Raw genomic sequence first — 13,301 nt, forward strand, 5'->3', positions numbered from 1 at the left:
AGATTTATTTATTTATTTGAGAGAGCGAGAATGAGAGAGAGTACATGAGAGGGGGGAGGGTCAGAGGGAAAAGCAGGCTCCTTGCTGAGCAGGGAGCCGGATGCGGGACTCGATCCCAGGACTCCAGGATCATGACCTGAGCCAAAGACAGTTGCTTAACCAACTGAGCCACCCAGGCGCCCTAAAAAAAAAAAATTCTTAAAACACACACAATCAATTACAAACTTGAATACTGACTGGGTCTATGAAAAAGAAATATATCTCTTTAAATAATCCTTATCTTCTAGACATAAATACTGAAATATTCATGGATAAAATGTCTGGAATCTACTTCAAAATAATACACACTGTACAAACTCCAGCATTCCAGGGCTTGTGCCAAAGAATAAGGGTCTTAACTCACTAAGGAACCTGTTGGATAAGGACCAAGAGTATACAGAGGGAGGAGAAAAAGAAAGTTGAGTGCAGCCACTTTGGAAAACAGTAATGGAGGTTCCTCAAAACTTTAAAAATAGAACTACCATATGATCCAGCAATTCACTTCTGGGTATTTATCCAGAGAAAATGAAAACACTAACTTGAAAAGGGATATGTGCATCCCCGTGTTCACTGCAGCAGAATTTATGACAGCCAAGACATGGAAACAACCTAAGTGTCCAGGGACTGAAGAACGGGTAAAGAAGATGTAGCGTGTCTATACACAGTGGAGTACTAAACAGCCACAAAAAAGGAAGCCTTGCTATTTGAGACAATGTTGACGGACCTTGAGGGCATTACACTAAATGAAGTCAGAGAAAGACAAATACCATATGATCTCATTTCTATGTAGAATCTTAAAAACAACAAAAACCACAAGCTCATAGATACAGAGGACAGATAGAAGGGTGGTGAGTAAAAGGGTGAAATGAGTGAAAGAAAGGGGGTCAAAAGGTACAAACTTCTAGTTAGAAACTAGTCACAGGGATGTAATGTGCTGTATAGTAACTACAGTTAACAGTACTATATTATTTGAAAGTTAAGAAAGTAAATCTTTTTTTAAAGATTTTATTTATTCATTTGAGACACAGAGATAGAGAGAGAGAGAGAACATGAGCAGAGGGAGAGTCTGAGGGAGAAGGAGAAGCAGGCTCCCGCTGAGCCAGGAGCCCAACGTGGGGCTCGATCCCAGGACCGGGATCATGACCTGAGCCGAAGGCAGATGCTCAACCATCTGAGCCACCCAGGCGCCCCTAAGAAAGTAAATCTTAAAAAAAAAGTCCTCAACACGGGGCACCCGGCTGGCTCAGTAGGTGGAACATTAAGACTCTTGATCTTGGGGTTCTAAGTTCAAGCCCTACACTGGGTATAGAGATTACTTAAAAAATTAAATCTTGGGATGCCTGACTGGCTCAATATGGTGACCATACTGAAATATATACAAATACCAAATTATGTTATATAACATTATTAGTTTCAAGCATACATCAATTATAACTCAATTTTTTAAAAAAAAAAAAGTTAAAGTCGGTAAGGTTTGGGGGAAGGTAGGGCAAGGGCAAAATTTTGCTGAGGTACCACACGGTGAGTGACTGACAACCAAATAAAGGAAGCAATGATGATTCCTAATATTATTCCTAAGAAATAAACTTCTTTCTCACTATCCCCTAGTCTGTGTGACTCAGCATATAATAAAGCTCAGACTGATCCAGTGATTATGCTCATATCACCAAGTCAGTGGTGGATTAGGACCAAAACTACAATTTTAAGAGTCAAGTAGCTCTGTATCTGTTTTTCTTTTAATTTTTATTTATTTATTTGATAGAGAGAGAGCATAAGTAGGGGGAGCAGGCAGAGGGAGAGGGAGAAGCAGGCCCCCTGCTAAGCAGGGAGCCAGACGTGGGACTCCATTCCAGGACCCTGGGATCATGACCTGAGCCGAAGGCAGACACTTAACCAACTGAGCCACCCAGGCACCCTCTATATCCGCTTTAAACCAGAGACAGGTGAATGTATTTATCCACAAATTGTCTCCTAGGAGAGGAAATACTAAGGGCAAAAAATGCAAGTCACTTCCAGTCCTACCTTCCTTTCCTTTCCTTTCCTGTTCCTCACCCTCAAATGTTGGTTTCCAAAGAAAGTAATTGAGAGGGAGGGGATGTGAAACAGAGGCAGCAGAGGTGATATGCCCAGAGGTGGGGGAAGCAGAGTGGTCTGGACATTAGCTACACACTGAGAACAGAATTGGTTGGGCAAATACAGTGAGAATAGCAGCAGTCAGGTTTCTCAATGTCTAAGAAAAAATATACAAATATGAAAATGGAGAGGTTGGAAAGAATCCTCATGTATTGGAACATAAGTGAACGTTTTTTAAAATGGGACATAAAGGTACAGATAATGTGTATATATGAAAATATACATACATACTTGACATGACACATCTTCTTAGCTCTGTAGCAATGGGTACACTGAGCATCCAGATGTTGGTTTCTAAACACCACCCTACACTAAAAGGAACCAGGACTTCTTGGAAAAATGACTGATTACAGGACAAGGGAAGTATATGTAAGCCTTTTTATGCCTGAAATAAAGAAATGCTTAAAGAGTGATGGGGAGATACCAAAAGGACACAGTAGCCAGTTTGAAGGAGCTCCCACTGGTCAAACATAGGACAATATGGGTATCAAATAAGCCCTGGACCAAAGCTCACTGAAAAAAAGTAGAAATCATAAGTATTATACACATACACAGAAAGTTCCTACCTACAGGAAACTAAATATAGAAGGAATCACAGCACTATATTTACAGGCAAGAGTTATCACTGCTAAGGCTGGTGACTATAGATAGGTTTAAGAAAAGAAAGACTATCAACGTAATATTAAAATATCTCCCCATAAAATGCTAATCAAATACAAAGGGGAAAATAGTAAAGACGTTAACTTGAGTAGGTGAGCAAAATTAAACTAATATCACCAGTGGTGGCATGGATCCGTACTGTTTGCCTCCTTATATGTTACTCAGAATGGCAGAGATCATTTCTGTAGTATTCTTGCCAAGAATGCATGCCCTGATCTGGTCATGAGGTAATACTGGACAGACCAAGTGGAGGGTTATCCTGCAGAAGGAAAGGCCTATGCTTTTTTTTTTTTTTTTTTTAAGATTTTATTTATTTATTTGAGAGAGAGCATGAGCAGGGTGAGGGGCAGAGGGAGAAGCAGATTCCCCACTGAGCAAGGAGCCAGATGCTGGGCTCCATCCCAGGACAACAGGATCATGCTGAGATGAATGCAGATGCTTAACGGACTAAGCCACCTAGGTGCCCTGAAAGGCCTATGCTTTATAAGACTATCAGGCACATGAGAATTAGGGAAGACTGAGAAAGTGTTCCAGAATGATGAAACACAACCACCAACAGCAATACATGGCTAAGTTCCTGGACCAAAAAAGGAAAAAGGAACACTGTTGGGATGGCTGGCATCATGTGAATGGGGTCTATGGGCTGGGCAGAAGTATTGTACCAATACTGACTTCCTGGCTGGGAATACAATGAGGTGCAGTGCAAGAGTGTCCTTGTTTTGGGAAGGTATATACTAGAGACTTACAAGAGAGGGTAATGGAGCAAATGTTGCAAAGTGCTAACGATTGAGGAATCTGGATGAAAGGAATGTGGGAATTCTTTGTACCATTCATGAACTATATTCCAAAATAAATTTTAAATGAGAAAAAATGACTGGTAAGAAAGAAGTGGATCTAAGCGTGGACAGGCCTTCATTTTGGTGTATCAAATACCATCTTTTCTCTTCCTTCCTTTTCTCTTTCTTTCTTTTCTTTCCTTCCTTCTCTTTCCTTTCTTTCTTTCTCTCTCTTTCTTTTCTTTCTTTCATAAGCAGAGTTAGTGTTTTACAGAGAGACAAAACAAGTAGGCAGAGCAACAGGCAGAGGGAGAGGGAGAAGCAGGCTCTCCGCTAAGCAGGGAGCCCGATGCGGGGCTCGATCCTGAAGCCGGGCTCGATCCCGAAGCCCTGGGATCATGACCTGAGCCAAAGGCAACCACTTTAACCGAACAAGCAACCTAGGCGTCCCACAATTACCATCTTTTCAAAGAGGCCTTACTTATTCCTCCCACCCCCGTGACTCTCTGTTCCCTCCTTTGCTTTAATTTTCTTCATAAGGCAGGATAGGCCACAATTGATGGTTGTTTGGGCTGAATGCTGGGTACATGGGATTCACTTACTATTTTTCTATTTTTGTATATGTTCAAAATTCTCCAAAGTATAATTTTTAAACTATAAAACAGTAATACATATGCATCTTTATTAATGCATTGAAGTATGCAGCAGCAAGTCTAAGAGCTACTTTAGTTTCTGATGTTGTGATGAGCATAAATAATTTACAAACATGGAAATGAGGAAATTAGAAAGAATCCTCTGCAGGGTGCCTGGGTGGCTCAGCCCATTAAGCCTCTGACTTCTGTCATATTTTGGGGTCCTGGGACCAAGCCCTGCAATGAGCCACTACTTGGGCTCTGCGCTCAGTGGGGAGTCTGCTTGTCCCTCACCCTCTCCCTCTGCCCTCCATCCCCGCCTTGTGTGCATGCACGCTCTCAAATAAATAAAATCTTAAAAAAGAAAATAAAAAAAAAATTCAAGGTGATTTTTAAGGAATCTTGAACACAAAAGAGCCTTTACTGCAGACAGTGTAATAACCTAATTTTTTTTTTAAGATTTTATTTATTTATTTGAGAGAGAGAGAATGAGAGACAGAGAGCACGAGAGGGAAGAGGGCAGAGGGAGAAGCAGACCCCCTGCCGAGCAGGGAGCCCAATGCGGGACTCGATCCCGGGACTCCAGGATCATGACCTGAGCCGAAGGCAGTCGCTTAACCAACTGAGCCACCCAGGCGCCCTGTAATAACCTAATTTTTAAAAATTAATGCTTGAGGGACGCCTGGGTGGCTCAGTCGTTAAGCTTCTGCCTTTGGCTCAGGTCATGATCCCAGGGTCCTGGGATCGAGCCCCGCATCGGGCTCCCTGCTCCACGGGAAGCCTGCTTCTCCCTCTACCAGTCCCCCTGCTTGTGTTCTCTCTCTAGCTGTGTCTTCTCTGTCAAATAAATAAAATCTTTAAAAAAAAATAAAAAATTAATAAAAATTAATGCTTGAGGGGCACCTGGGTGGTTCAGTCAGTTAAGCGTCTGCCTTTGGCTCAGGTCATGATCTGGGAGGCCTGGGATCGAGCCCCACGTCAGGCTCCCTGCTCGCAGGGAGCCTACTTCTCCCTCTCTGCCCCTCCTCCCACTTGTGCTCTCAAATAAATAAATACAATCTTTTTTTTTTTTTAAGATTTTATTTATTTATTCATGAGAGAGAGAGAGAGAGAGAGGCAGAGGGAGAAGCAGGCTCCCAAGGAGCAGGGAGCCCGATGCAGGACTCGATCCCAGGACCCTGAGATCATGACCTGAGCCGAAGGCAGACGCTTAACCATCTGAGCCACCCAGGCGCCCATAAATACAATCTTTAAAAAAAAAAAAATTAATGCTTGAAACCAAAAAATTTACCACCCACCAACTTAATGATTTATAAAAGACACGAATCACTGTATGCCAAATGTCATTTTGTAAAATACAAAAATTTTTTTAAAGATTTATTTTTCTGAGAGAGAGAGAAACAGAGCACATGCACAGGAACAGGGATAGAGGCAGAGGGAAAGAATCTCAAGCAGACTCCCGACTGAGCAGAGCGCCGCATGTAGGGGCTCAATCTCACGACCCTGAGCCGTAATCAAGGCGCCCCTAAAATACAAAATGTTTAAGAAGAGTATAAATGTCCTAGTTTTCAAATGAAAGGAATGAGGTGAAGGTTAAAAAAAGAATAAAAAAAACTATAAATGTATTACACATAAAAGTTCATACACTGTGTGTAAACATGATAAAAATATAACAATCAAAGTCAATACAAGGTCTAATCAGAAAATCTTCATTCCATTTGTCAAAATCCTCAAGTAAGCCAAACTCTGCACTTTACACACACAATAAATAGCTCTAGAGGTTAATGCTGGACTAAAAATCTAGCACCAAAACAAGCAATGGGACAAACAATAGCGTTTCCCATTTGAATTTTCCCACAAATATTCATTAACTCTAAGAACTGGAGCAGTTCCTTATATAATAATCTTTATGCTAAATTTCAATTTATCTCTACATTCAAAATGAACTCCTAAGTAATTAAATCCAAGAATTCACTAAATTTAAGGATTTTATGGAGACATTCCTTTGTGGGTTTTAGATGTTTACAATTTTCAACCTGGGAGACGCAGACACATGTAGGGGGAAAAATCTGAATATCGTAATACTGTAAAATTATACCAAGAACATCTCTTCATGGCACAGCATATTTTCACATAGTGAAAACAGGTAGCACACAAAAATTACACGGTTTCTAATAAAATGATTAAACATTCTAACTGGTTTCCACAACAGAGTATGCTATTTCCACTCAAAACATGAGTAGCTCTAAGGCTAATAATAATAATAATAATAAAAATAAAGATAACAGTAAAGGTTAGAAATTTAACTATAGAAAAATATTACTTTATTTTGTCTCCTTGTTCAGCAGGCCAATACAGGTCTGTTTCAAGGGCTTGAACATTTATTACAAAGCATCTAATAAGGAAATTCAGGAGCCCAATTTTAATAAATATATATACTGAAGGTATCTGCAGACCACAATGCTTACTCTAAATACTACAGACTGGGGTATTTAGTCTGGGTGCCTGGGTGGCTCAGTCGTTAAGCGGCTCAGGTCATGATCCCAGGGTCCTGGGATAGAGCCCAGCCCACATCGGGCTCCCTGCTCAGCAGGAGGCCTGCTTCTCCCTCTCCCTCTACTTGTGTTCCCTCTCTCGCTGTGTCTCTCTCTGTCAAATAAATAAAAAATATTAAAAAAAAAATCACACTGTACTTTAAAAATAAATAAATAAATACTACAGACCAGTTAACTACAGCTCAAACACCACAGATTCTTGTAAGTAAAAACAGAAATGTATCATCTCCAATTGCATATACTAGTTTTCATGAACTATTTCAAACATTTTTTTAAATTTAAGCAAAATTTCAGGGGTGCCTGGGTGGCTCAGTCGTTAAGCGTCTGCCTTCGGCTCAGGTCATGATCCCAGGGTCCTGGGATCGAGCCCCCGCATCAGTCTCCCTGCTCCGCGGGAAGCCTGCTTCTCTCTCTGCCACTTCGCCTGCTTGTGTTCCCTCTCTCACTGTCTCTGTGTGTCAAATAAATAAAATCTTAAAAAAAAAAATTTTTTTTTTTCAAAGTAAGGAGAAAGTGAGACTTAGAAGACTATTTGGAAAAACTTACACATTACCACTATCTTTGTAACTTCTATATAAATCTTCCCCAAGCATGAGCGCTCACAGGATTAGAAGTGTCTCATAAATCAAGCCTGAAATCTCTTCATAAGCATACCAAACAATACAATGCCTGAGCAATCAAGAATCTACACGATAGTTGGAAAACGGTGCCCTCCACAAGTCAAACACCACCATTCTTCCTGGCACCGAGCCCTGTTTTCCTCCAATCTGCCAGAGGCATCCTCCTTAGGAAATTAAATACAACATTTCACGCATTCTGTATTAATTTTTAATGCTATTTCTCAAGATAACTAAATTTTATTTTTAAAATGTACAAAAGCCCATCACAAAAATAAATATCGAAATTATAACATTCAAAACCAGAGCTGTTTCTACATAGAAACTGGCTGGGCTCTAAAAAAGAAACGATGTAGCAATGATGTAAGGCTAGGGTGAGTCAAATTTGTTTGAAGTCTAAAAATACCTCTAGTTATAGACTACTCAAGACAAGGAAATTCTTCCACTATATTTTTACTGTGTCCCCAAAGTAAAATATCCAAATACATGTAACATGTAACATGTATTCCAGCTATTTTAACTCATGAAACCATTGTAATAAGACATTTAAAATTAGCAAAGCCAAAATACATTTTTAAATGGGCCTCATTCTTTGACAAAATTTTTACATAAGCTACCTTGCTCTACCTCTGCACAATCTTTAACGTTTTCTCTCAAACTGGGGATGGATGGGAAGAACCTGAATATGTGATTTACTTAAAATGGGCAAATAAGATAGAGAATTTTATATTCTTTAAAGGGCTCTATTCGTTCGATTCTAATTCAGGGAATCGTCTTTGCACATACCTCTCTCTCTTACAACTAAAAGACAGCAACCAATTGTTGTGTAACTCCTCCCTTCCCCCTTCAACCCAGCTAACATACAAAGGAAAGGACTTTCTCTATTGTGCAAATTCAGTCCCTGCAATAGATCTTTGTTAACTAAAATGGGATTCAGAAATAGTCCTCATTTAATTTTTTTCAACCGGCATATTAAAAGCTGTAAAGACAACGAACACACAAATGTATTCTTATTGCAAGAAGGTAAAGCCAAATTTTGAAAATGCTCTGATTACATTTTAAAGATTGGGTCTTTCTTTGGTACAGAGGGAAAAAAGCCAAAGCAGCATCCTTCCCTCAATCTGTTTTCCACCAAAATCACTGCTCAAAATGTAAATAATACAAAAAAGATTTGGTTCTGACCCCTCCCCCCAAACACACACAAAAGTGCCCTCTAAGCTGCCCTGCTCCCAAAACGGTCTGGTTTAATCTTAAAAAAAAAAAAAACCCAAACACTTACGAAAGCCTAATCATGTTACAAGAATAATCATTTTGAAAACGTTTTATGTAATGTATTCCCAATATACACCTCTTAATCCTGTAAAACAGTTATTACTTAATGTTGTAATTAGCTAGGGAAAAGGATAAGAGCTGGTAAAAGGTATTAGAGAGTTTCTCTCATTTTGATTTCTAGAAAACACTAAAAGTGAATATCTACATTTTCTTGCAGAACTATCAGTCTGGTACAACTACCTTTTGATCCCTTTCACATAATTACTCAAATTTCATTTTCCTCCCCATAGCAATCACACATTTTACAAAACATTTTCTACAGTAGGGATAAAAGACTTTGAATTCCTCCAAACAGGGTCCATTTAGCTCCACAGCTGGAAAAGCGAAAACATTTCTTATACATATTTAAGAATAAGCAAGAAACCATAAATAGAGATTACCTGTCCCAGGGATCGGGTGGGAAGTGGGGGATGGGAACTGGGAATCCCGAGGTCAGGGGTGAAGGGGAAATTTTTCTCTGTAAACCCTTTACACTCTTTAAACCCGTAAGAATGCACTGCCTTTTCAAAGGGCTAAGGACGCCTGTTTAAAATTTTTTAAAAATCAAAAGAAAGGAGTTTCATGGACACGCGGTCTGCTTAGTTTTAAAATAATCTGCTTTAATCAGTAGCATCTGCTTGTGCTCTGCAATACGTGAAATACCCCTTTAAACGCAGTCGTGAGCAATGTGCCCGCTAAGCCCTCTTTAATACAGTAACGTTCCTCCAGACCTCCGCTTTCGAAGGCAGCTCGCATCCTCCGCCCCCTCCTCCCTCTGTGCATTCTGAGATCTGCTCTGCTGATTCCCACATAAAGTGGGTCCTGGCCGCCATTTTAGAAAGTCATTCACACAAGCCGGACGGCATCATCATCCACTTAAAAACCTCCCAAAACTCCCTTGGACTATCTCCTCTTTCCTTTCCCTCACCCCTCATCTTCAGAGGAGTCAAACTCCCTGCAATAGGCATGCAATGTCTCTGGAATGTGCATAATGCGAAATGACACGTCTGGCCACAGAACACTGAGCGGAAAAGCGAATGCTGCAATGCACGTGTTTGCATGTCGGTACAGACGAATTTCCCAGGCAGAGACCTACAGAGAAAGTCCACAAGGAGTTAAAAGTGAGCACACTGAAGTGGCTTTTCCACTCCAATAATCTGCACCTAAGTGACTTTCCCACCAAAGCACTGAAGATACTGGGGCTGTGGGTGGAGGTAAAGGGTGGAGCAGCGCCAGGGAGAGAAAGTTCCCATCTGCTTCCCAACTGAGCACCAGGGTCTCGCTCTCCTTTATCACTGGGGATAGAGGCGAGTTTTTGCTCCCTGCCTGCCCTAGCCTGGTTTCTCAGCACAACGTAGTAAACACCGGGAGAGTCCCTGGAAGCGCGCCTCCCCCAGCCCTGCCGAGGACAGCTTTAGCAGGTTATGAATGGCCTCACTATTGCCGGCTCCTTTTCACACGCGGACACGCGCAGACGCGCGCTCCAGCAGTGAGGATTTAATACCCCAGTAACAGCAACCACCAACAGAATCAATGATCCTCCATTTAAAAGAGTGGAGCTCTGCTGCCTCTGCTTCCATTTCCCTATCCAAGCTGCTCAGGAACAAGCGACGCAATCTATTTTTCCCATGGTGACTCACTAATAAGGGCGCTCCATAATTTCCTTCACTCACTAGATAGTAAGAGGAATTAGTAAACCAAACTTAAAATCTTTCAGGGTCTCGAATATCGGAAGAAACAGTAATTTTCGAGGACGACCACAGATTTGTTACAGTCCTTCACAATTTGCACCCATCTTCAGTAAACCGTCACTTTCAGTATTTTATACCGAGGACCCTATCCGTTACGGCACACATACGTTCCACGAAGAAAGCAAGCGCTTAAATGCTACTGTACAAGATGTATCAAAAACAACAGTGATCCCACATTTCACTGACAAAAAATATTCTGGGAAGTTTTAAAAAGCTATTACCTCCTGATCTTAAAAGATTTGCATTCTTCTAACGACCGATTAAAGGACTCTGGGCGGGAGGGAATCACCGTTCTTCCAAAGGCGGCCCCTCAGTGCTAAGCCGGCGCGGCCGCGGAGGTGGAAATCCCGGCTCTCGGGCTCCGACGCCAGCTGGGCACCGTCCTACCTGCGGTCGGTCTTCCACTGAAAGCCCTCGGTCCTCACCACCCTCCTCACCCAAGGACCCCAGAGGGCTGAAGGCGGCCAGGAAGGCGAAAGAGCCGAAACAGGCGCACCAACTTATTTACAGACACCATACTCGCTAGCCAACCCCGAAAAAAAAATAGTCATTTAAAGAGAGAGAAAATGTGAGCTTGCCATTTCCCTGTAGTTTCTAGGTCTGTAAGCCGTTCGTGAGAGGTGCCTAGAACCTCGTAGTTGTCTCCCCAGTTCGGAGCTGCTCCTACACCACCTACCGAGACTTGTGTCTGGGTAAAACCTCTCCTGCCGCACAAACCCCTCCCTCGGTTAGACATTTCCAAAGCGCCGGCAGGGCGAGGAGTTGCGGCGGGACTCCGGAGTTGGCCGCGCCGGGACGGGGGTCCGCGGCAGCGGCGCGCAAGGACGCAACCCCACTCCCGGCCGGCTTGAGGACACCCTCCCGGCGCCGGCTCCGCGGAGGCCGGGCGATGACCTCCTCCTCGCTGGGGCGGGAGAGCGCGGCAGCCGGGGCCGCTCCGCCGAGGCCCAACGCCACGACGCGGGCCGAGCGGCGGCCAGACAGCCGCGCACCCGCCGCTCCCGTCCGTGGGTCTGGCCCGGGTCCCCTCAGCAGTTCCGCGCACGGGGAGGGGCCGGCAACGGGCCGGACGGGCAGCAGCGCCCGAGGAGAGAGCGCGGCCCCGGGCCGCGTGTCACTCACCGTTTGAAATGCTCGATGATCTTCTCTTCCCGCACATTCTCCGGTAAGTTGCCCACCCAGAGGTGCCTGGTTTCTCGGACCATGCTGGGCGGTGTGCCGGCGACCGCTGGTGCGGGTTCTCCCTCGCCGGCTTCGTACGAGCCCGTCAGCGCCGGGAGGCGGGCGCCGAGGCGGCGGCGGCGGCGGCTGCGGCGGTGGCGTCGGCAGCGGCGGCGGCTCCTCCGGCTCCCCCCCGTGCAGAGACCATCCCTCTCCCCCAGGTTCTGACTCTCGGGCCTCGCAGCTCCGCTCTGCCGCCACCACACACCCGAAGCCGACCCTCGCGCTCCGGCAGCGCATGCGCCCGGGCGGCGGCGGGCGGGGGAGCGGGGAGGAGGGGCGAGCGGGACCCGGGCGGCAGCGACTACGACGGAGCTGGCGCTGTGGCAGCCGGACGCTTCCCACCGGCGCGCGCGCCCCGCCTCCCTCGCCGCGGGCACGCGCGCGTCCGCCCGCCCGCCGAAGCCGAGACGCCGAGTTCCTCCCAGCCGGCGCGCAGGCGCGCGGGGGAGGGAGGAACGCTGGGCCTGAAAGGAACGCTCGCGCGCCCGATCCTGACGCGCAGGCGCGCAGTCGCGCAGGGAGCCGGCCGCGGGGTGGGCGCTTAGTCAGACCTGGGGCGCTGAGCTTGCAGAGACGGGGACGATCTCTAGCCCCTCAAGCAGGGGTCCCAGGCGCCGGCCTGGGGGAGAAAAGAGAGAAAGGGGGTTGGTTTTGATAGGGCTGCGTGTCAAAGCGGCTGCCAGTGCCTCTCCTAGGACTCCTGGCCCTACTCACCCTTCGGCCAGGAGCTGGCCGTTTCCGGGCACTTGGATCCCCGCCTGCTTGGGAAAGTGTCAGAACAAGGCCGCCCTTCTCACTGCCCAGCGAAGCAATGACGGGTTCAGAAACCCATCCCTCTCAAGAATAATTAGCTTGTAACGTTAAGCAACTATTTTATATAGGATCTTACGAAACTGCAAGATATCCTAGCTGATCGTTACGGTATACCAGGAATAGAACTGAAATGAGACGGCTACATGTCTATTATTGTAATAAGGATTTATATAAAGGATTTACTGTAATTTAATATTTAAGCATAGGAACGGATCAGACCTCTGGCCTTTCCAGGCCTAAAGACCACAGCTGAACTTTTATATAAAGGCCAGTTTACAGAACCCCGGAGAAAACCCACAAAATTAAGACAAACTGTATTGAGTCCAGAAAAACGGAATCGTTTAGAACAGTCAGCAACTCAATTTTCTTTTCCATTTTTTATCTACAGAAATAAAATACCAAAGGTGCGGTACTTCAAGTACACACCAGATTTTAAATATTTGGTCTCATTCACTATCCTTAAATACAGCCAATTTATCACCTAACTATGCTATTTGGGATTGGAAAATATGGTCACCATAATCAATGGCACTAATACCTGGAGTCACCTGTGCATGGTTTCTTTTGTTCCACAGACAGTAATGTTCCCAGTAGTTTTTTTGTTGTTTACCATATAATCTAACATAAGCTTCTTAATGATTGTGTCCGACTGAGAGTCCCATCAACTTTTTTTATATTTGGCCTAATAGTCCATACTATAGCGGTGCCTGGGTGGCTCAGGTGGTTAAGCATCTGCCTTCAGCTCAGGTCATGATCCCAGGGCCCAGCCCCGCATCTGGCTCCCTATTCA

General features: G+C 44.5%; 1 protein-coding gene and 1 long non-coding RNA gene across 7 annotated transcripts in view; one reads left to right on the forward strand and one right to left on the reverse strand.

The window, feature by feature from the left end:
• SPEN (spen family transcriptional repressor) overlaps nucleotides 1-13,301 on the reverse strand; it is a 103,316-nt gene that overhangs the window by 81,688 nt on the left and 8,327 nt on the right. For 2 of the 5 annotated variants that reach the window (XM_035019710.1, XM_035019708.1), the window contains exon 3: nucleotides 11,597-12,317. The exons of 1 other annotated variant lie outside the window; for it this stretch is intronic. In XM_035019710.1, coding sequence (XP_034875601.1) covers nucleotides 11,597-11,679 — 83 coding nt within the window. In that variant the 5' untranslated portion in view covers nucleotides 11,680-12,317. Of the gene's footprint in view, nucleotides 1-10,695; nucleotides 11,162-11,596; nucleotides 12,399-13,301 lie in introns of those variants that run through there. 2 more of the 5 variants (XM_035019709.1, XM_035019712.1) reach the window with 2 other exon arrangements.
• The window catches only part of LOC118019970, a 43,955-nt gene continuing 41,963 nt past the window's right edge, over nucleotides 11,310-13,301 (forward strand). For both annotated transcript variants that reach the window (XR_004681785.1, XR_004681784.1), the window contains exon 1: nucleotides 11,310-11,639. This is a non-coding gene — a long non-coding RNA (uncharacterized LOC118019970). The remainder of the gene's footprint in view (nucleotides 11,640-13,301) is intronic.

Source organism: Mirounga leonina, unplaced genomic scaffold, assembly GCF_011800145.1.
Source record: "Mirounga leonina isolate KUSES-001 unplaced genomic scaffold, KU_Mleo_1.0 Mir_173, whole genome shotgun sequence".
Lineage (NCBI taxonomy): Eukaryota > Metazoa > Chordata > Mammalia > Carnivora > Phocidae > Mirounga > Mirounga leonina.